Below are 20976 nucleotides of genomic sequence, written 5' to 3' on the forward strand. Positions count from 1 at the left end.
ACCATGCTGTGGGGGGGAGGTGTACCCGTATTATGTGCCGTGTTACAATACAGCTACCTAGGGGGCGTTAAACAGCTCTTCTGGGTACCAGCTGTCCTCTGAGCAGAGCTCAAAGACAAACCGTCAGAAGTTATCATCCATCCTCCTCTATGCTCAAAAGGGCACCTGTGCCAGAGACTTAAAGCTATAAAATAGCAAATACCACAGCCAGTGCCATGGTGGGGGTTACTCGTACACAGTTTATGCTTGTTGTAGCAGCAGCTCCAGCAGGAACTGTACTCTGGGTCCCAGGTTGTTCCAGTGCACTTCAAGTGAAGATGCAATTAAACTGTATGAGGTAAATGGCCAAAATCAGCTTATGGAGCCACTCCAGAATCACAAGGCACTTTCTATCCCCCTCCTACAGGCCGTTAACCTTTGTGTTTAGTTGCGGTAAAGGTTTATTTTTTTACACTTGTTCATAAAAAAATTAAGGCAGAGGGAACGCTGTGCTTTAGCGCACGTTTCATGGCCATATACGCCCTGTAGCGCTAGTAGTCTCCTTCCATTCCTGCAGCAGCTGGGCAGACCCCATCCTCAGGAATAGCAGCGCTGCATCTCTCCTAGGTTTGCCCATTGCCTTCTAGAACCAGACTGCCTGAGGCCAGTTCTCCAGCATGAGGATGGGATAAGCACCCCTGCAGGCTAATACTTACCTGCCCCCTACCCAGCACTGCTAGAGGGCTGTACAAGTGGGAAGAGAAGAGGGGAAGGGCATTCTGAAATCCGAGGGAGAAGCAATGTTTTGTCACTATTGGTATGGGGACTAGCACTGGGAGAATACATGTGATCATTCTGATTGCCCTCAGCAGCTGGTTCCCATGGCCTGTGCATCCAGGCTCCTGGCACCAATAAAATTAGCTCAAGTCTCTTCCTCATTGTTGGAGATAAGAGGAAACCTTCAGGGAACTAGTGCCTGCAGCCTATGAAGGCAGAAGGGTGGAGGCTTATAGGAGAGCGTGTGGCCCGGGGAAAGAGACATGGTGGAGATTTTTTTGTAGCAAAGGTCAAGCACTGCCCTGAAATCTTGCCCTGCCCTGCCAACTATGTGGAACACACCACACTGGGATTGCTGTGGTGTGGAAAGACCTCAACCCTCTGCAGCAGGATAGGCCTGAGTGCCCCTCCTCCAGGAGATTGTGAGCACCCCCTAGGCTGGGTGTGACACACTTCTGTGGTCTACATTCTTAGTTAACTGTCTGGGTTTCTTTTATTAAAGGAGTAGTGTGTTTGTGGTGGGTGTTACTTTTTAACTCAATGGATCTTTTCGTCCAGCTTGGCTGGGACATTCTCTTACATCACTTATATAACTTTCCTCCATCATATGAGTTCCTAATAAATCCAGTGCCCAAACATGTGAGTCACTGTTTTAGTTGCAGCACATTCCCTTGGCCTCAGTGTAGGAGCACGATTGCATCACTGCTCCTGTTTCCCTGAACTCTTGGGACATGTTTTCTCAGAGGTTGTCTAGAATGTTCAGAAATTCTCTCCACCTCCTGTCCAGGTTCTCTTCCCTGGCTCATGGGTGTTTTGTGATGAGCATTTGCTGTGTTCTGCACAAGGTATACAATGAGGAGAAATAGCCAGCCTGGCTCGGTGCCATGGCTGCTTTCCCTTCACTCTTCCAAACGCAGGTGCCACTGTCATTTTGCAGCTGCTCTGCAGCCCTTGTTAATATTGGTGAACTTTGCCCAGGGATCAGCCAGGCTTTGCAGCAGCATTTTCATCAAAATCTCTGGCCTGGGGTGTGGGGGTGGTGCAAAGAAAAGGCACTGATCTGGTAGCAATCGCTCCTGTACCATGCAGGCCCCCCATCTATGCAAAGGCATTGCCAAACTTTGACCTGGGGCAGTAGCATCCTGTTAATAGCCTTGCACACCTCCACAGGACCAGCCCAAGCAGCTGATTTCTCTTTCCCCACCCCCAAAACAAAACTCCAAATCACTAAGTGTTGACCACTAGCAGTGGAGGGGGGAGGAGATGAGCTTCCAAATGGCCCCACACTTCTCTGTGCAGAGGGGAATTCTCATGTTGGGCTTCTGCTGCTCCAGGGTGAGCTCTGCAGAGATCTCTAGGAGCATAGGCTGCTGCAGCTACTGCTGGTCAGCCCCATTCTGCAGCACTGTCCTGTCCTCCATCTGCGCTAGTTGACCAAGCCCCAAAACAGCAGTGCACTCAGGAAGGCTGCTTCGGTTCAATGCCCTGCTGAAGTAACTGCTGGATTTCCTCATCTCCCCCTCAGTGGCCGTGTCACTGCAGCATCCAAACCTACTGAACCCAGACCTGTTAGCTGAGTGACTGCCAGTACACGTGCCTCATCCTGACATGAGCACGGCGCTCCATATGTCCCCAGCGTGGCCTGATTAGCAGTTTGAAAATGGCGCTGGCAACATACAGATGAATTATGGGATGTTTGGAGGGGGTGTGTTTCTCAGATCTCCTTCCCCAAATCTCAGAAGTCCTCTAGGTTCTGGGAGGCTTCCCACTATTCAATGCGAGAAAAATCCTAGAGCATTGAGTTGAGCGGCAGAACTTGGCACTATGGGGATAGCTGTCCAGAACGCTACCTGCTTCATTTGAACAACTGCAGAGCTGTGTGGCTGCAGTAATTAATAAGGGTTGTACCTTAAGGTGATATAACGGCTCCATGCTGCGTACTTCAATTCTATACGGTTAATTCAAGGTACTGAGAGTGAGACAAACCTTTGCTCTGAGATCTCTAATGCAAAGGGGGCCGATTTAGTGACCTTGTATTTCTCTGAAGCTTCGCTGTCTAAATCTTTTCCTTCTCCACAGAAACATCTTCCCTTCCAACCTGGTGTCGGCGACATTCCGCTCGGTAAGTGACTCGCTGCATCATCCCACACGCTGTGCTTTGTCCCGCAGGTCTCCCCTTATTAACCGATCTAGAAACTGTCATTGGGCTGGTTGTCCAAGTATAGGAGGCTGTCCTAATGCCACCTGCACTGCAGATCTCCTCCGTGTTGGGGGCAGAACAGTCCGTCGCAGTTCAGTAGTGTAGCTGGAACCTAGTGTGTTCCCCAGTTTTCATACTACAGATGGTACCCTGTTTTGTGCATGTTGCTGGCAGCCAGCTCCCCAGCACTGAATCCAGTGGTGTATTGCAGGACTCTCAAGAGCTGCCTTCCATAGGCTTAGCGTGGGTGAGAAGTGCCCTCAATATGTTTATACAGCACCTAGCACAGTGGGGCGTCTGGGAAGAGAATAAACGATGTCTAGAGCAGGCATTATGCACTGTTGGGTGCATAATGCCTGCTCTAGACATACAGTGGTGGTTTTGCTGTGTCACTCTGAATTAGGATCAGGTAGATCAGTCTCTCCAGGTTCTTGTAATGGTCTGCCATGGTATCTGACGGCCTCCTGAGACTGAAAAAGGACAATCAGTGCGTGCCTTTTAGAGAGGGAGAGAGCCCTTAAAAGAGAGCTAAGCTCAGGTGGGTGGGGTGGTGGGGGAACTCAGGCTGAGAATTATGTTAACAACCAAGGCAAATCCCAGATGGGGACGTAAATGGGCCCCTTCTCCATTGTGTGGGAACTGCCTGCTCGCACTGCAGTGCATTTCATGCACCTGGATTCTAAAAATACACCTGGGAACTGGCAAGCTCTGTGGCTAAGCACCTGGTTATAGGATTTGGATAGCAGGTGAAGGCCTCAGTGTAAGCACTGTGGTAATTGCAGGGTTTACATACAATGTTGTTTGGCAGGTGCAGTTACTGCTAATGGAACAAGGGGGTCATAAGCAAATCTGTCACAGCGCTAACCTTTGGGTTATATTCATTTGTGGCAATTATGCTGCGGTTATAGATGTAATTGCAGTGTAACTAAAGTGTAACTGGTCACTATGCTGTACAGTGTGACCCCTAACTTCCTTCCGAGCGCGCACACTCCTCCACCCTGTTGGCCATTAAACAACATTGGGCGGGTTTTTCCATCTCAGCCTATCTTGTGATTAACCCCACACGGGTTGGGGGCCTACAAGACATGGGTGAAGCAGTTTATCTCCCCTTTTGTCTCTCCAGTATGCTACCCACTACAAGCTGGTGGTGACCAGGAAGAACATCACCGATGAGCTGGGAGTTTTCAATGAAACTGTCACAGAGGAGAAGGTAAGAACCTCATCTTGGGGAACGGCGCTGCTACAAGCCGCTCTGGTCTGATCCCTGCTGAGATGAACCTTCAGCCTTGCCTCTGCTGCTAAGAACACAGGGAGCAGGTGAAACTGCTGTCCTCCCAACCCCTTGTCAGAAGCTGCACACGCAGGCCTCTGCTTTACAGCAGAGCCAGAGACTAGGCTGCCCTGAGTTGGTCCCATTTGTTCATATGGGATTGGTTAGTGGCCCAGTTGGGGTGGGACCATCTAAATCCGCTAAGCTGTTGTCTCTGTTCGGATTGGAGGGGACTTGGTGCTAAGAGTCCTGTCCAGACAGGAACTCTCCAGTCCCACCCTAATTCCTCCTTGTCTGTGACTAGGACACTGCTGGTGCCCCATTGGCCTCTTCTCCCTTGCTCTGGAGTAGAACATAGTTGCAGGGAGCTTATTCCTGGTCTGTATGTAGTAGTCTCTCAAAACTAGAGGCTTTGCATCCTGCTCTGTTCCCTTCCCAGCTGTGTCCAAGGAACCCCTGGGAGAGCTGGACAGGCCTCCTTAGTACAGACATGGTGCTGTTGCCCAAAGATGAAGCCCCGTTTTTTTTTTAAATTGGATGGTGACTGGATAGGTATGTTCTAAGAACATGAATCTGAGAACAGGCAGTTCCCACTGCTCCCCTTTGTCCTCAGTCAGGTGGTCATGGAAGGACTCTATGTATGATGCCAACCTTCACAAATGCTATCCAGACCATCTCCCTTATTCCTGGAGATGCCACCCAGCATAGTCTGCTATGGAGGCTCATGACTGTACAGACAGTACAGTAGTGTGAGTGCTGGGCAGAGGATTGCAAAGACAAGACCCAGACAGTGCGTGTGTCTGTGCCTCGCAAATGCAGGGAGGTCACCTCTCCAGGTTCTCCAGCCTTCTGAGACCTTAAAGTACTGATGGCTAAAGTTCTACAAGGCTCTCCTTCCTTGCCAAACTCATGCCTGTCAAGCATCCGCAAATAGCTAGAGCCTTTCTCTGTTCCGTGGTCTGTTGTCTTCTCTGAGCTATCTTGTTCCTCTGATGACAAATGTTGATCTCTTCTCTGCTCAGGTTCCCCTGGGAGATGAGGTGGAAGGGATGAACATCCTGGGTTTGGTGGTTTTTGCCATCGTCTTTGGGATCGCTCTGCGGAAGCTTGGGCCCGAGGGGGAGAACCTGATAAAGTTCTTCAACTCCTTCAATGAGGCCACCATGGTGCTGGTCGCCTGGATCATGTGGTATGAAAGGGCAGCTAGTTGCACCTATGGGGGAGAAGGGGGTTGATTCAGTGAGGGGTGGGCAGTGACTGGTAACTTGGTGAGAAGACTGTCTCCTGTAGTGCGTCGCCCTGGGTAGATAGCCAGAGCTGGGGGGCGGTGGATGCAAAGGCCCGTGCGGATAATTATAGAGCTAGATGAGCTGGTGATGGGACTCTACCAAGCTGCTCAGACAGCTGTGTGGCGATTCTGTGCTGTAATGGAGACTGGTGTATCATAGACCATTCCACTTGGCTCAGTGCTAATTTGTTAACATTCTCGCTCTGGAAGAGCTGGGCTCACTCACTAGTGCGTAGAGTTAGTGCCTTGCTTTCAGACCCTCTGAGAACTGGATGTGAGCCTGATTACAGAAAGGGAGATGTCAAGTGATTCATCCAAGGTGGAGAGTCATCTGCAGAGCCACAAATAGAACCTATCCCTGCTCTGCTGACCTCGGGTCAGACACATGCCGGGGGCGTAATATTATACAGCAGCTGCTCTTGGACACGGTTGTTGGCACTTTCTTTCCCGGTGTGCCAGTATGCCGGGTGTAGCAGTGACTATGCGTTAGTGCTTACACCCCACTCTGCCTCCTCCTAGCAGCTGGACGTTCCTGTTCTTCCTGCACTGTTGGGAGATGGGTAAATGACTTGCTGTATTGGAAACGCTATGGTGTAGTGTGAGATGGGAGTGGAAGGATCATGGGAGTTTTTTCCCTAGTTGAATGGGGGGACCATTAGCGGGTTGTGGGGTTCTTTGCTTCTGGAAGGGTCTGATGCTCGCATCTCTGGACCGGAAAGGGCAATAAATAGAATCCTCTCTCTGGGCTTGAGGAGTGGACAGCAAGGATCAGCAAAAGTCCTCCTGGCTATGGCTGGACTCCTTATCCACTTCTCCTGGGATCCTGTCCCAGTGAGTGCTCTTGTTGTATTTGGACTTTCAGAAAGCCTTTGACAAGGTCCCTCACCAAAGGTTCTTAAGCAATGTAAGCTGTCCTGGGATAAGAGGGAAGGGCCTCCCGTGGATCAGTAAGTGGTTAAAAGACAGAAAACAAAGGGTAGGAATAAATGGTCAGTTGTCACAGTGGAGAAAGGGTAAATACCGGAGTCCCCCAGGGGTCGGTACTGGGATCAGTGCTGTTCAACACCTTCATAAATGATCTGGAGAAAGGGATGGTCAGTGAGGTTGCGAAATTTGCAGATGATACAAAATTACTCAAGACAGTTAAGTCCATAGCAGACTGTGACTGGGCATCAAAATGGCAGATGAAATTTAGTGTTGATAAATGCAAAGTAAAGCGGATTGGAAAACAATCCCAACTATACATACAAAATTATGGGGTCTAAATTAGCTGTCACCACTCAAGAAAGAGATCTTGGGGTCATTGTGGATAGTTCTCTGAAAACATCTGCTCAGTGTGCATCTGCAGTCAAAATGTTGGGAAAGGGATAGATAAATCAGACAGAAAATATCATAATGCCACTATATAAATCCATGGTACGCCCACACCTTGACTATTAGATGTAGTTCTGATCGCCCCATCTCAAAAAAGATATATTAGAATTAGAAATGGAAAACAAAAATGATTGGGGGAGTGGAACAGCTTCCATATGAGGAAAGATTAAAAAGCCTGACTGAGGCTGAGAGATGACCAAGGGAAGAAATGATAGAGGTCTGAAAAATCATGAATGGTGTGGAGAAAGTGGATAAGGAGGTATTATTTACCTCTTCCCGTGACACAAGGACCAGGCGGTCACCCAATGATATTAATAGGCAGCAGGTTTAAAACTAAAGGAAGTACTTCTTCACCCAGTGCATAGTCAACCTGTGAAACTCATTGCCAGGGGATGCTGTGAAGGCCAAAAGTATAACTGGGTTCAAAAAAGAATGAGAGAAGTTCCTGGTGGATAGGTCCATCGATGGCTACTAGCCAGTATGGTCACGGGCACAACCCCGTGCTCCTGGTGTCCCTAAACCTCTGACTGCCAGAAGCTGGGACTGGATACCGGGATGGATCACTTGATAATTGCACTGTTCTGTTCGTTCCCTGTGAAGCATTTGGCATTGGCCACTGTCAGAAGACAGGATACTAGGCTATGTGGACTCTTGGTCTGACCCAGTATGGCCATTCTGATGTAACCTTCTCTCCACTCACGAGCAGCATGTGCTGGGCAGACTTGCTTCAGGAGATGTGGATTCCTCCTGACCTATGAGAAGTAGCATGAACTAAGAAAGGGATTTGGCCCAGATTTCGGTGGAAGTTAGGGAGCTTGAATATCTTTGAGGATCTGAGCCTGGAAGCCAGGACTCCTGGGTTCTCATCCTGGCTTGGCCACTGCACGCAGATCTGGGGAAAGACCCTTAACCTGGCTTTTCCCATCTACAAAATGAGGATAATTGCCAACCTCTGGGAGGTGTTAATTGGTCATTGTTTGCAAATGTCCTATGCTGGCTGGCATCATTGTCCTGCCATAGTGGCTGAGGGGGGGGTCTGCCTGTCTTCACTGGTCTCTCCTGCCCTTAGGTACGCTCCCCTTGGTATCATGTTCCTGGTGGCTGGCAAGATTGTGGAGATGGAGGATGTGGTGGTTCTCTTCACCAGCCTGGGCAAGTACATCTTCTGCTGTATCTTAGGGCACTTCATCCACGGCTTCATCCTCCTCCCAGTTATCTACTTCATCTTCACACGCAAGAACCCCTACAGGTTCCTCTGGGGCATCTTCACAGCACTGGCCACTGCCTTCGGCACCTCCTCCAGGTATGGCAATGCTAGCTGAGGGCACAGGTGCTTAGGGGCTTGAGTAAACCTCTCATAGGGAGGCTTCCATCAGATCAGGGAGGCCCTGGCTGCTCGGCCTGGCAAGGAGAGAGGGTGATAGATACTGGGGTTGTTAGAAGGTCCCTTCATAGAGTCCAAGACCAGAAGGGCCCACCAGCTTATCCAGTCTGACTTCACCACCCCAAAACCACCCTGTTGCTCGCATACTGAACCCAACAATCTCTTTATGTGATACAAGAACCAGAGACCGTACTTGATTATGCTGAAAGTCGAGGAGAATGCTACCTCCTCTTCAGCGGTCCTGGGCTGCAGCTACTCCCATTGACTCCTGCTGGGTTTGTGGTTGCTCAGCAACGCTTAACTTGCAGCCACAGTGTTGTGTTAGCCTGTAGAACTCACTGCTGCATGATACTAACAAGTCTAGTATCTTTAAGAGTCAAGAAAAGTACTCAGGTTTTTCTGGGCAGTAGAACCATATCCTAGGGAGGATGCAGTAAGTAGGGCTCTCCATCCTTGGGCTTCAGGGCATAAACACTTCACTGGGGTCAGGAAGCAACTTGCTTCTGTTAAGTGAGGTGCATTCATTCTCCTGTGAAGCACCTGGCTTTGGCTGCTGCGCAGCAGAACATATAGACCAAGGAGGTAACAAACTTGGTGGGGGCTGTTTCCCATTTGTAGCGCAGCCTACGGGTGCCCTTCTCCCACAGGGAAGGGGGCCTGTGGATCTATTAGGAAGTTCTGCATTGGCCCCTCCCTACAGCTGGGGGGCTGCCTGCCCTTACGTACACACCTGGCTCAAGGCCTAGCTGGGCTGGTGCGTGAGGACTCAGCGTACACGCTCTGCTCTCTCCACAGCTCTGCCACGCTGCCGCTGATGATGAAGTGCGTTGAGGAGAACAACGGCGTCTCCAAGCACATCAGCCGCTTCATCCTGCCCATCGGGGCCACGGTCAACATGGACGGGGCTGCCCTCTTCCAATGCGTGGCGGCCGTCTTCATCGCCCAGCTGAACAACATCCCGCTCAACTTCATCCAGGTCATCACCATCCTGTGAGTGGGGCAGCCCGCACCCTGCTCTGGCGCTAAAACACCGAGCCACAGAATCTGCCCCACCCCACTCCGAGAGCTGGGCTGGTTATTAGCTCTGGCTTGCACGGGGCGAGGGGGGTCCTGAGGCACAGGGAGGTGATGGGACTTGCCAAGCGGTGGCAGGGCTTGGAATAGAACCCAGGTGTCCTGTCTCCATCTCAAATCATGAGACCATGCTTCTGCCCAGAGGCGAGAGTCCTAACTCCCAGGTTCTTGATCTAACTGCTAGGCACCGTTGTCTGGCCCCACCCGGCTGTTCCCCTTCCTCTTGCGGCTTTCTGCCGGAAACTGGGAATCTCCCTGCTTGCCTCCCATAGGAAAAATGTGGTCATGAGCTTGCTGCCGAGACCAGGGGAGATTCATGTGACGCTGGCTCACGGCAGGAAGTTGATTCTGTTTTATAACTGAGCTCAGTGAATGACTAGCTGAGCCCTGGCACTAACCAGTGCGTGTTACAAGGGTTAGCAGCCAAGAGGCTGAATGTCCTGCCTCTGCATCACTCCCAGGTCTTGGCAATCCAGGGGCTTGGGGAGCCCATCTCCACCCCCCACACCCGCCACGCTGTGCTCTTAAAAAGCGACCTTCACGCCTGGGTTGTGTCTGCATTTCCCCAGTACAGACACTGCTGGGGCGATGTTTGGGATACGGTCGCTGTCTGAGCTAAGGCACAGATGAGCTGTTGTCGTAGGAGCTTTCACTTCACCCAGCTCCTCTGCCCCAGCCCCGAACCCCCGTCCCAGCGTGGGCACTGAGTCAGACTGGGATATGCCGTCGCCTGTGAGTGCGGGGCACTGAGCCGTGCCGATCCATCCAGTACAGATCACACAAGGGGACCAGAGGGTCAGTGATCAGATGGTCCCGTGGCTCATTAGAGCCGGATGCTTCCTCCTTGGTCGAGAGACGCTGCCCACGCTCCTCCCCAGCAGTGGGTGGAAGGGGAAGAGCTCACTCTGCCCTTGGCTTTGCTGGCTGGCGTGGGGCCTGTCACTGGCTGGTCGTGCTGCTGGGAGGTCCCTTCTCTGAGCAGTGCTGACACACATCCCTTGGCCGCGTACTCAACTCAAGGATCATGTGGTTAGGGCACTACCCAAGGACTTGGGATACCTGGGTTCAAGTCTCAGCTCCACCACAGACTCTGTGACCTTGGGCAAGTCACTTGGCCCCTCTGTGCCTCAGTTTCCCCATCTGCACAATGAGAATAAGCGCCCCAGGGGAGTTCTGAGTGTAAGTGAGTTACACTGTGAAGTGCTTTGAGATTCATCAGTGAAAAGTGCTATGTAAAAGCACTCCTGTTGCACTAGTGACGTGTCTGATCTCTCTCTCTCTCTCTCTCTCTCTCTCTCTCTCTCTCCCCCTTGCAGTGTCACAGCTACAGCCTCCAGCGTAGGGGCAGCGGGGATCCCTGCTGGTGGCGTCCTCACCCTCGCCATCATCCTGGAAGCCATCGGGCTGCCAACCAACGACATCTCCCTCATTCTGGCTGTGGACTGGCTTGTGTAAGGGCAGGACAGGAGGGCAAAGACACTGACGCGGGCTGTATGGGGTAGAACAGACAGATCCGTCTGAGGGGCTCGGTGGGTGCAGCTGCCTGGAATGGGCTGGCTGGCTGGGTCCATGGGAATCCGCTTCCCGGGGGCCCCCTACGTTTCCGCAGCCTCAGCAGAGCAGGTTAAAGCAGCTGAGAGCAATCGTGCACGGGGAGAGCCCTGGCAAAGTGACACAAGGCTGCACTCCCCATAGGCTGTCTCCGCTTGGACAGGGCCGTTCCTTTGGCTGGCCTTCAGCTCAGGCTCTGCAAGGCTGCGGTTGCTGCGTTCGCCTGCCGCGCAGCCGCACCTGCTCCCAAAGGGGAAGGGACGGTGCCACGTAGACAAGCCCCGCGGCACAGTGCAGTGTCGCTTTGCCAGTGGGCAGCTGAAGCAAGGGGGTGCATGGGTTAGTCTCCAACGAGAGCAGCCTTTGGGGCAGATGCCTGCGAGGTTGCCCTTGCGTGTAACCAGGCGTGGGAGGGGGGTGGGGAGGTCAGGACGGAGGAGTGTGTCTCGGTCGTGGGCACGATCAGTGCGAGGAGCCTGATGCTGGCTCCTGTCCAAGGTGAGCTAGGGAACTAGCTGGCCTGGTTAGTGGGCTTGGTGCTACTTCCCCGTGTCTGAACACTCCGGGCCTAGCAGCTAAAAAGCCTGATTGAGTGGGACCAGCTTGGAGCAAATCCCAGCTCTGAATGGGATGTGCCCTGGGGCACAAGGGTGGATCCTGCGGGGTGCAGCATTCCTCCTGCTCTAGAAATCCTCTGGTGGCATCTGCCACAGTCACGCATCCAGCCCAACCAGAGGTCAAGAGCTGCGTGAGGGTCTCTGGGTTGCTGGGCAGGGGCTTTGTGGTGGCGCTGGGCTGCCGTCTTCTGGTGACACTGAAGCACCTGCCCCTGGTTCAGAGCTGGGGAGCAGTGTCTGACTCCCTGCTGTCGCCTGTCTGCTCACCCACCGATCCTCCTGTGTTTTGTTCAGGGACCGCACCTGCACCGTCCTCAACGTGGAAGGAGACGCCTTTGGAGCCGGCCTCCTGCAGGTGTACACAGAGAGGACAATGGGGAAGGCTGAAGCTGAGGAGCTGGTGGAGATCAAGACTGAGTCCCTGGGCCCCAGCAAGGTTCCAGGCGAGGAGGAAGGCTCCCCACTGATCAAGAGAGACGGGCCCATCCTGCTGGCTGCCGTTGGCTCCTGCGAGAAGGAGTCTGTGATGTAATCAGCGCCCGGAGCGTGGTCCTGGTCGGAGACTTTTCCTTTTGTAGGGTTCCTTTTTAAAGATGTCAATCAGGGCAGAAACGGCCACTTCTGGTTTTCTTAAGCCGTGAACCTCCTGGGCAGAGGCAGTCTCGGTGAGGGGGCTGATTAGCTCGAGACAATCCTGACAGCTCTCTAGAGTGACCCCCTGACACCCACCAATCTGACTTGAGTTCAGGGAGCCGGAATCTAGGCTGGGCTTCCAGCCTCACCTCTTATTCCTTTTCTGTGTCGATCCCATTCTCCTTACACGGGGGCTGCAGCCTGTACTGGCTCAGGGGCCTCTTCAATCACTCCTTGCCTCTGACCACCTGCTGGCTGCCCTCCACCCTTGCCCCCTTCCTGTTAATTTTCTGGACCAAGCAAGCACCTGAACTGGCCTCCCTGCGCTTTAAACGTGCTGAAGCATCCGGCGTTTCTTGAATGACAGGTAACGCCACTTTCCGTTGTGCACTCGGCTGCTCGAGTGGAGGCCGGCTGGCTCGCGGGCCCCTCCTGACCTCTGACCTCTCCTTGCCTGAAAGACTTGATACTCTAGCTCAGCCAGAGCTCCGGCTGGGGGTTCCTGCAAGAGGTCCCCCCGCATTCTTTCCATGTGGCTACAACTCGGTTGTGAAACAGCTTGTGCCTTTGTCTGTGTGGCTGTGGTCCAGTCCTGTCTGTCACGCCGGTCCCGGAGGAGCCAGCGCTGACGTTGGTGTGGAATCGTGTGTCTGTGTCCCACGGTCTCTTGGTGTCCTGGTTGCTCCAGCCAGGCTGACGTAATTTATTTTGCTATTTAAACGATACGAGTGAGTTGGTCTCTCCAGAATAGAGGGGAGGGAGCCCTTAGACAGCACCAATGGACTGGAGCCTGCACCTGGCATCTGCCATGAAAAGGGGATGGGACAGATCCTGGACGGATGGGTAACCCTGTATATCAACACTCCAGCTAGGCATTGCCTTAATTATTTGACTCCAAGCCCTGGTTCTTGGGCTGGACACTCCAGCCCAGGGTTACAGCTCGGTGCTGATGTGTCAACCCTCTGGCGCTTCAGCGTAACCTCTGACAGGCTGCGGTTCCTCTGGCCCCATTCACTCCTTAGCCTCGTAGACCCAAATCCTGCAGGGCTGTTCCCATGCCAGCTGGACCCTGCTGCACTCGCCTGTGCCACGATCAGCCATGTGAGGCTCTGATCTGGGGCTGTTCTCGGGGGGAGCGGAGGGAATGGCTTGTTCTGTTCTGGCCCCCAGCAAGCCGTTCTGGGGGCTGTCAGGCCCTGGTAGGGGCTAAGCTATTGACCTTGGCCATGGCCTCAGTCGGGTGGGTTGGTCCGTTTGAATCTCTGTCGTATCTGCCCCAGAGAGGCTTTGTGGTGAGGAATCATGGGGGCAGGGGGCTCCTGGCTTCAAGGTCCGATCTTGTTTTAAACAGACGGGGGGGCAGGCTGGGAGAAGATACCAGGCCCCTCGGTAGATCTGACCGGGGAGGGTGTTTGCAATACTGGCCGGCTCAGGGCCAGGCCAGATCTTGGATGTGATTGCTCTCTCTGCTGGCTCCAAGTGCTGTTACTGACCTAGTGTCTCTGGCTGATTCCCCCCTGGGACAGGGGCTGGGCATTTCCGTTACTCAGACTGGCTCTTCAACCCTGGTTTTCCTTGGGTTTTTGGAGGCCCTTCGTTTGCCCTCTAAGGATCCCTCAGCTCAGGGCTGAGCCTGGGGCTCACTGGGGGGTGCTGGGAGAACCAAGACATTCCTGGGAGATGCCAGGGCTGCCTGCTGTGCCCTGTCTGCCCGCAGGCTGCGGCTCTCTGCTAAACCTAGGCTGGTGCTGCTGAGCTGCGACAGCCTCGTCCTCTGGGCTGCCTCCCTTCTCTGAAGAAGCAGCAAAGAATCCTGTGGCACCTTATAGACTAACAGACGTTTTGCAGCATGAGCTTTCGTGGGTGAATTTCCACTCTTGCATCCGACGAAGTGGGTATTCACCCATGGAAGCTCATGCTGCAAAACGTCTGTTAGTCTATAAGGTGCCACAGGATTCTTTGCTGCTTTTACAGAACCAGACTAACACGGCTACCTCTCTGATACTTCTCTGAAGAAGAAATTTGAGCTGCTAATCAGGCGGCCTGGCCTGGGGTGGGGGGGGGAGTCGCACACCATCCACCAGGGTCTGGTTCCTCTTAGCAGCCCCAGGCAGCCGTGCTTCCACCCAGGGCGCTCCTGGCACCAGGCGAACATGTGGGCAGCTGCTGCAGATTGGCGATTCCCCCCCCCCCCTTCGAGCCAGGCCTCGGGGGTCGAGCCGCTTGCTGGTGAGAACAAGCCCCGGCTGATCCCCCTGTGAACTCCCTTTTCGGGGGGGGGGGGGGGGTTGTGTATTTTTAATGTGGCTCTCGCTGCTGGGGACATTGGCACGAAACGGGCGGTTCAAGGCATTAAGTGGCCTTGTGCCAAGTGTGCCTCTGGCAGCCGTCTCCATGGCAACCAAGCGATGGCAGACAGGATCATTACTCCAGGTGAGGGAAGAAACTGGAGCCGCGGGCGAGCTGGCTCTAGAGGCACCAGCTGTACTGCCAGTTGTGCGGCTGTCTTTGGGCTGTAGCGTGGGCCTCTTGACCTCTGCCATAGCTTCACGGCGACCTTCAGCCAGTCTCCTTCCCCGGGGGAGACAAATGTCCTTGGCTGCGCAGATAACCTGGGTTTTAGCCCAGCCATCTACAAAACCTTCTGGCCCAGTTTGCTTTAAGGCTGGGCCAGCTAGCACAGCTGGGAGAATCTGCTGATAGTCCTCCCAGGCCTGCCCACAATCCCCCCACAAGGATAGACCCATTCTGCAGCTGCCTCGGAAATAATCCTCGGTCCAAGAAGCAGTGGCTGTGCCCCCAGATCCACACAGACAGGTCGGATCTAGCCCACAGTAACACAGGTAGGGCTTTGCAGGGGCGTGCTCCCACCTGGGCTAGCCTGCGCCAGCTGCCTCTCACCAGTGGGGCCTAGACAGAGACTCTATCCCCTTTGTTCCAGCGGGGGGTGAGAAAAGGCCCAATAGGGGGGATAACTGAATCCTGGGGGTGGTGATTTGAGGGGCATCCCCCACTGGGATATGACTCCTGCTCAGGCCCCATAGCTGCTACGGTGATACAGCACTCCTCAAGCACAGCCCTATCTGCAGTCTTGGGTCTGTACTAACCCAGGATTTCAGTGGATCTTTGCCATCCTAGTCCCGGGGAGATGGAAACACAATTTGAAGCAAGAGTAACTAGTGGCAGCTCCGTGATTTTCAGGCAGACTCTACTGGGGGGACTGCAGGTTGTCTCATCAGCTGTTGGGTTTGAAAGCCAGCCCTGGGCCCTATCCCTGGAGACAAGAATTTCCATCTCCAGAAGGTACCTGTGCGTAGGAGCAGCAGAACTTGGTTTACACTGGCCAGGCAAGGCTGGCCCACAGATCAGTGCCTGTGGGTGCAGGCAGGTTGGGTACAAGTCTATCTGAATCTGCTTCAGCTTTTTGGAAGCACGAGCAAATCCCTAGACTGGTCCTTCGGCTGAGATCTCCCCACTGCCCCTGAGCTGGATGGGGATGCAGGTGCAAGTCCAAAGTACATGATGCCAAAGGAATTGCTGGTAGGAGCCCTGCAGGGGCGGTGCTGCTCTCAAGGGTGCTTGGCATGGGTGGTAGCAGTGTCTGTCCTCAATGCTGCAATGACTGTAACTCTAAAATGTGTCCAGTCTTGACTGTGTAGACAATAAAACAGACTGTCCACAGGTGTGTTTGTGCTTTATATGCTGTGACTCTCCTAGCGTGGCCTTGGGGGGGCTCTGATATGGCCTGGGCCTGGGCGCCCTTAGGCTGGCATTGGAGGTGAGCAGTGAGCTAACCCTGAGATGATGGGTGTCAGACAGGATGTGTGGGGAGGGGAATTCAATAAAGACAGCAGAGTAAAGAACCAGGTTCTAGCATGTGGAGGAAGCAGGGAACACTGGTTCAGGCAGGCCCTGGGCTCTTAGATATGGGGCCAGCTGCCGATGGTGCTGGGGCCGGGCTTTGCTTCCCGGCTGCAGTGAGTCAGGTTGGCCCAGCCATACGGCTCTCGACTGGACCCCCGAGCTGCCTCCCCTGGGGCCAGCCACTGAGCCTTTGCTCTCCCCCATCCTAGGGAAATCCAGTGCTCCACAATCACCCAGTGCGAGCAAGTCTCCAGCCGGCACCAGCCTTGGCTTGCAGCCTCTGGGGGCCTGGAATCTGCCTCCACTCACTTGCATGGGCTTCGGCACAGCAGAGCCTGACAATCATTAAACTGCTGGCTGCACACTGGATGACTGCGGGTGAAAGTTGGTGAGCAGGTGACAGCACGAGGGCTGGCGGGGGGAGGAGGCGCTGCCCTCGTGTGCACTGCTTAGAGAAGAATAAAGATTTTCTGTGTCCCCTTTTCTTTCCCCACCCACTGCTTCCAACCAAGCTGTTGTCCTTTAAGGGGGGGGGGATAGCTCAGTGGTTTGAGCATTGGCCTGCTAAACCCAGGGTTGTGAGTTCAATCCTTGAGGGGGCCACTTAGAGATCTGGGGCAAAAATTGGTCCTGCTAGTGAAGGCAGGGGGCTGGACTCAATGACCTTTCAAGGTCCCTTCCAGTTCTAGGAGATTGCTATATCTCCAATTATTACCCTATTATTACTGGCCCACTCCACTCTTGTTCGGAAGAGGAGCTCCAATAGGACAACTGCTGTGAACTGGGCCCTTTCCAACACGGTGTCCCTTCCCAGTGTCTGTCTTACACCTCCTGGTTCTCCAGTTGGCCACAGCATTGTCTATGGTAGCCAAGACAGGACCTGACTTTCTACTGGTAACCTCTCAAGCTACCCTCTTAAGTGCATAAGGAAGCATAGCCCAAGCTGTTCTTCCCCTGTGGGCCAGATTTAAATGATTGATCTATACTCCCTTTATTGTTAATAATTGTTTGTTATAGGGGATGGCATTTGTACAGCCCCTGGCACAATGGTAGCAGTCTGCCCTCCCGGGTGGACAATTGAACAAGACCAGACACAGCCCGGGCTGGGGCAAGGGTGGAGCGTGAACAATGTGATGGCATCAAAGGGCAGGTTCATGCTATGATTTTATTTGGGTGGGTTTAGGAAGGGAGTGGGGAGCAGAGAGGAAGAGGGTGAGAGGAAAGTTCAGTCCACTGCAGAGTCCCTAGCAGCTCCTGGCTGGAGTCTCTAGTTAGTTCCTTTCTGCAGTTTTTCTCCAAGGCCTCATGTCAGGGGCTCTGAGAAGCACCAGTTCCCCCAGAGAGAGGAGGTGGGTCTCCCCTGTATGGTTCTGGGTCTGTGGGCATAGGCGGCAGGTTTGTATAATTTTTGGTGGGGCCCAAAATGGTGGTGCCCCCCCCACTCCCACCCTTTAAGCCGATATAAAATGAAGCTACAACGCGTCAGTGCCGCAAGATTACAAGGTTGGAGAAGGGGTAGGGGGTTCCAGGGGCCAGTCAAGGGACAAGGAGCAGGGGGGGTTGGATGGGGCAGAGGTTCAGAGGGGCAGTCAGGGGACAGGCAGCAATTGGATAGGCATGGGAGTCCAGGGGGTTTATCAGGGGACAGGTAGGGGGTGGGGTCCTGGGGGGAAGTTGGGTGGGGTCTCAGGAGGGGGCAGTTGGGGACAAGGAGAAGGGAGGCTTAGATAGGGGCTGGGGTCCCAAGGGGCAGTTAGGGGCAGTTGTCTCGGGAGTGGGTAACGGGGGACAAGGACCAGTGGTGCTTAGATAGGGGGTGAGGGTCCTGGGGGGCAGTTGGGGCAGGGGTCTGGGGAGGGGGCAATCAGCAGCCAGGGGCTGGGATTCAAAGGGCTCTGAGCTGCTGGCAGCCACGGGGAGCCCTGAGCCCTTTAAATCCCAGCCGCCGCGGCTGGGATTCAAAGGGCTCTGGGCTCTCTGCCCCTGCGGGCAGCCCAGAGCCCTCTGATTCCCAGCCGCGGCTGAGATTTAAAGGGCTCTGGGCTCCCTGCGGTTGCAGGCAGCCCAGAGCCCTCTGATTCCCGGCCACGGCTGGGATTTAAAGGGCTCTGGGCTCCCCGCCGCAGCAGGCAGCCCAGAGCCCTCTGATTCCCGGCCGCGGCTGGGATTTAAAAGGCTCTGGGCTCCCCGCAGCAGCGGGCAGCCCAGAGCCCTCTGATTCCCGGCCGCGGCTGGGATTTAAAGGGGCGAAACCTAGCTCCAAATATTGGTGGAGCAGAGCCCCTGATTTTGAATATTCCTGGGGCTTTAGCTCCATGAGCCCATATAAGTTGGCACCCATGTCTGTGGGAGGTGGCCCTGCATCAGCTCTCACAAAGGTTCTCAGTCTGTGGGTGGATTATTTATGGGAACCTCCGAGGGAAACTGAGGCAGGGTGGCAGCAGGCCACTGGGGGTGCTCTGGAGGTGGTGACCCAGCTACACTGGGCCAGTCGAAAGGGGGGGTTTCTAGGCCTGCAGAACAGCAGAAGGTTGAATCAGGGTTTCAGGGTGTTCTGCTGTAGAGAGCTTGAGCCGGGCTTCCCTGTAACCCTGCCCCTGCCTGCTCAGGCCAGGAGGGCAGCCCCCAGTGCTCGGACTGGAGACGGATTTCCCATCTGTGTCCAGCAATGGCATGTGAAGATGAGGGTGGATGGTCGGTGCTGCTCTCTGCTGGCAAGAACTGGGTTACACTGCATGGGTTTGGCAGGCCCTGCGGTAAACATGCCAGGCCCAGGTCGCCTGCAGAAGGTCCACACGGCTTGATTCTCTATGGCGGGGGTCGGCAACCGGCGGCACGCGGGCTGATTTGTAGTGGCATGCTGCTGCCAGCCAGGGTCTCAGCCACCAGCCCGCTCAGCCCACTGCCGGCCGGGATTATGGACCCCCAGACCAGCAGCAAGATGAGCTGCTCAGCCCGCTGCCGGTCTGGGGTTCTGGATGCTGGCCCCTTGCCGGCTGGGGTCCCAGCTGCCGGCCCCGCTCAGCCCGCTGCCGGCCTGGATAGACGGAACCTGGGCCGGCAGCATGCTGATGGGGGCTGGCGGCTGGGACCCTGGCAGGGGCTGCCGGTCTGGGGTTCCGTCTGCCGCCCACGCTGCTGGTCTGGCACGCGAAACCTTAAATTAATGAAGACTTGGCACACCACTTCTCAAAGGTTGCTGACCCCTGCTCTATGGTAACAGCCAGTCCTGGGATGAGGCTGTATTCACTGGAACCGAGTTAGTCCCTCAACTCCTACTTTGGCCACACAGCGCAACTCCTCATCTCCCTCCTAATCAACCCTACGTGTCTGTGCAGGAGGCATTTCCGCTTCTCTTTTCCGGAGGTAGAGCGGCTTATTTCCTCTGCAACCGGCACAGGACCCAGCTTCCCTTCCCCCCAGCTGCACTACAGCTAGTGGACATAATTTTACTGATGCTGGGAGCTTGCTTCTGCCCTATTCTCCCTCCAGCATCTCCCTGATGGCTAGATGGATTTGTTTTTACCACTCTCAGTTTGGGAGATGATAGCCCTGTGACAGGATCCCTGGGGTGCAGCCTGGGACTGTGGGACCGCTGTGCCACCTTAACTCTCCTGCCTGGGTTGTCTCTCGCAATGTTTTGCTAGTGACAAACAGCAAACCCCTCAGGTGTTGTGATCACTCAGCACAACCGCATGTGGAGCACATACCTGGCTAGATTGCATGCATGCTCCCAGAGCCACTCATGAATCACACGGAGAAAGGCACCAGCCCAATCCCCCCAGCTCCTGGCACTGTACCTCAGGAATAGACCGTTTTGCACTGCTCAAGACAAACAGAGCAAGTTTATTAATTAGTTCCCCACTTCATCAATGGAAAGTGGATGCATCTAGGAATGCAACAAAACCAAGGGCTCATAGGCAAGAACTGATGATAGGGTGAAGGAAATATGCTAAAATGCAGGGGATCCTGCAGCAGGAATGGGCACTTGCAGGCACCTAACTCCCCTCAATTTCCTGCGAGTTAGGTACCTAAATAACTTTGAGGAGCTGGGCCTAGCCATTTCTTCAAGAGCTGCCTGTCCATGCCATGAGCCTCCATTTATTATCAGAGGGGTAGCCATGTTAGTCTGGATCTGTAAATCTATAAGGTGCCACAGGACTCATTTATTTATTCTCATTTTAGATTTCTAACTAGGGCTCCATCGTTACAACATTGTGGATTTCTTTACTGCGAGGAATGGAGAGAGAGAACTGCCCTGGTGTGTCTCGGGGATGTTTTCTGACAGATCCCAGGGGCAGCTATCAGTTGGGGTGAGTTTTAAACACAGCACTGCTGAGCCTGGGGGTTACCGTGGAGCTCCAAAGCGCTATCGGCTCGCAAAGCTCAAATCAGTTCCCATTTGGGCCCAGATCCTCAACACTTCAGATTCCCCAGGCCAGAAGGGACTATTGGGATCACCTCGCCTGACCTGCTGAATAGCACAGGCCAGAGAACTGCCCCAAAATAATTCCTAGAGTGGAGCTTTTTAGAAAAAAAATCCCATCTGGATTTAAAAACTGTCAGTGATGGAGAATCCACCATGGCCCTGGATAAGCGTAATTACTCGCGGTTAAAAATGTATTTCCAGTCTGAATCCATCTAGCTTCAGCTTCCAGCCCTTGCATTGTGGTAGGCATTTCCCTGCTAGATTGAAGGGCCAGTCATTAGCTATTTGTTTCCCATGTAGGCTGAGATCAAGTCACCCGTAACCTCTTGCCGTAGGCTGTAGGTGTTTGCCAGGTAAGGCAGGAGTATAAATTAATGCAGTAATGCAGTGAGCCGACAGGCCTCCAAGGCAATAGCTTAGCTAAACTAAGCAAGGCATATAGCCCCCAAAACCTTCGCATGAGCAGCTAACCTTAGGAGTGACCCTGGCTCAGAAGATCTCACAGGACAGAACACGGTGGTGACTAAACTGCTCTC

At 54.0% G+C, this 20976-nt stretch overlaps 1 protein-coding gene across 2 annotated transcripts in view; it reads left to right on the forward strand.

The window, feature by feature from the left end:
* Positions 1 to 14037, forward strand: part of SLC1A5 (solute carrier family 1 member 5) — a 28599-nt gene extending 14562 nt beyond the window's left edge. Inside the window, exons 2-8 of one of the 2 annotated variants that reach the window (XM_044988272.1) lie at positions 2836 to 2878; positions 4080 to 4166; positions 5249 to 5415; positions 7958 to 8191; positions 9068 to 9262; positions 10663 to 10797; positions 11809 to 14037. In XM_044988272.1, coding sequence (XP_044844207.1) covers positions 2836 to 2878; positions 4080 to 4166; positions 5249 to 5415; positions 7958 to 8191; positions 9068 to 9262; positions 10663 to 10797; positions 11809 to 12046 — 1099 coding nt within the window. In that variant the 3' untranslated portion in view covers positions 12047 to 14037. The remainder of the gene's footprint in view (positions 1 to 2835; positions 2879 to 4079; positions 4167 to 5248; positions 5416 to 7957; positions 8192 to 9067; positions 9263 to 10662; positions 10798 to 11808) is intronic. The other variant, XM_044988273.1, reaches the window with a different exon arrangement.
* The last annotated feature ends 6939 nt before the right edge of the window (positions 14038 to 20976 follow it).

Source organism: Mauremys mutica, chromosome 15 (assembly GCF_020497125.1).
Source record: "Mauremys mutica isolate MM-2020 ecotype Southern chromosome 15, ASM2049712v1, whole genome shotgun sequence".
Taxonomy (NCBI): Eukaryota; Metazoa; Chordata; order Testudines; family Geoemydidae; genus Mauremys; species Mauremys mutica.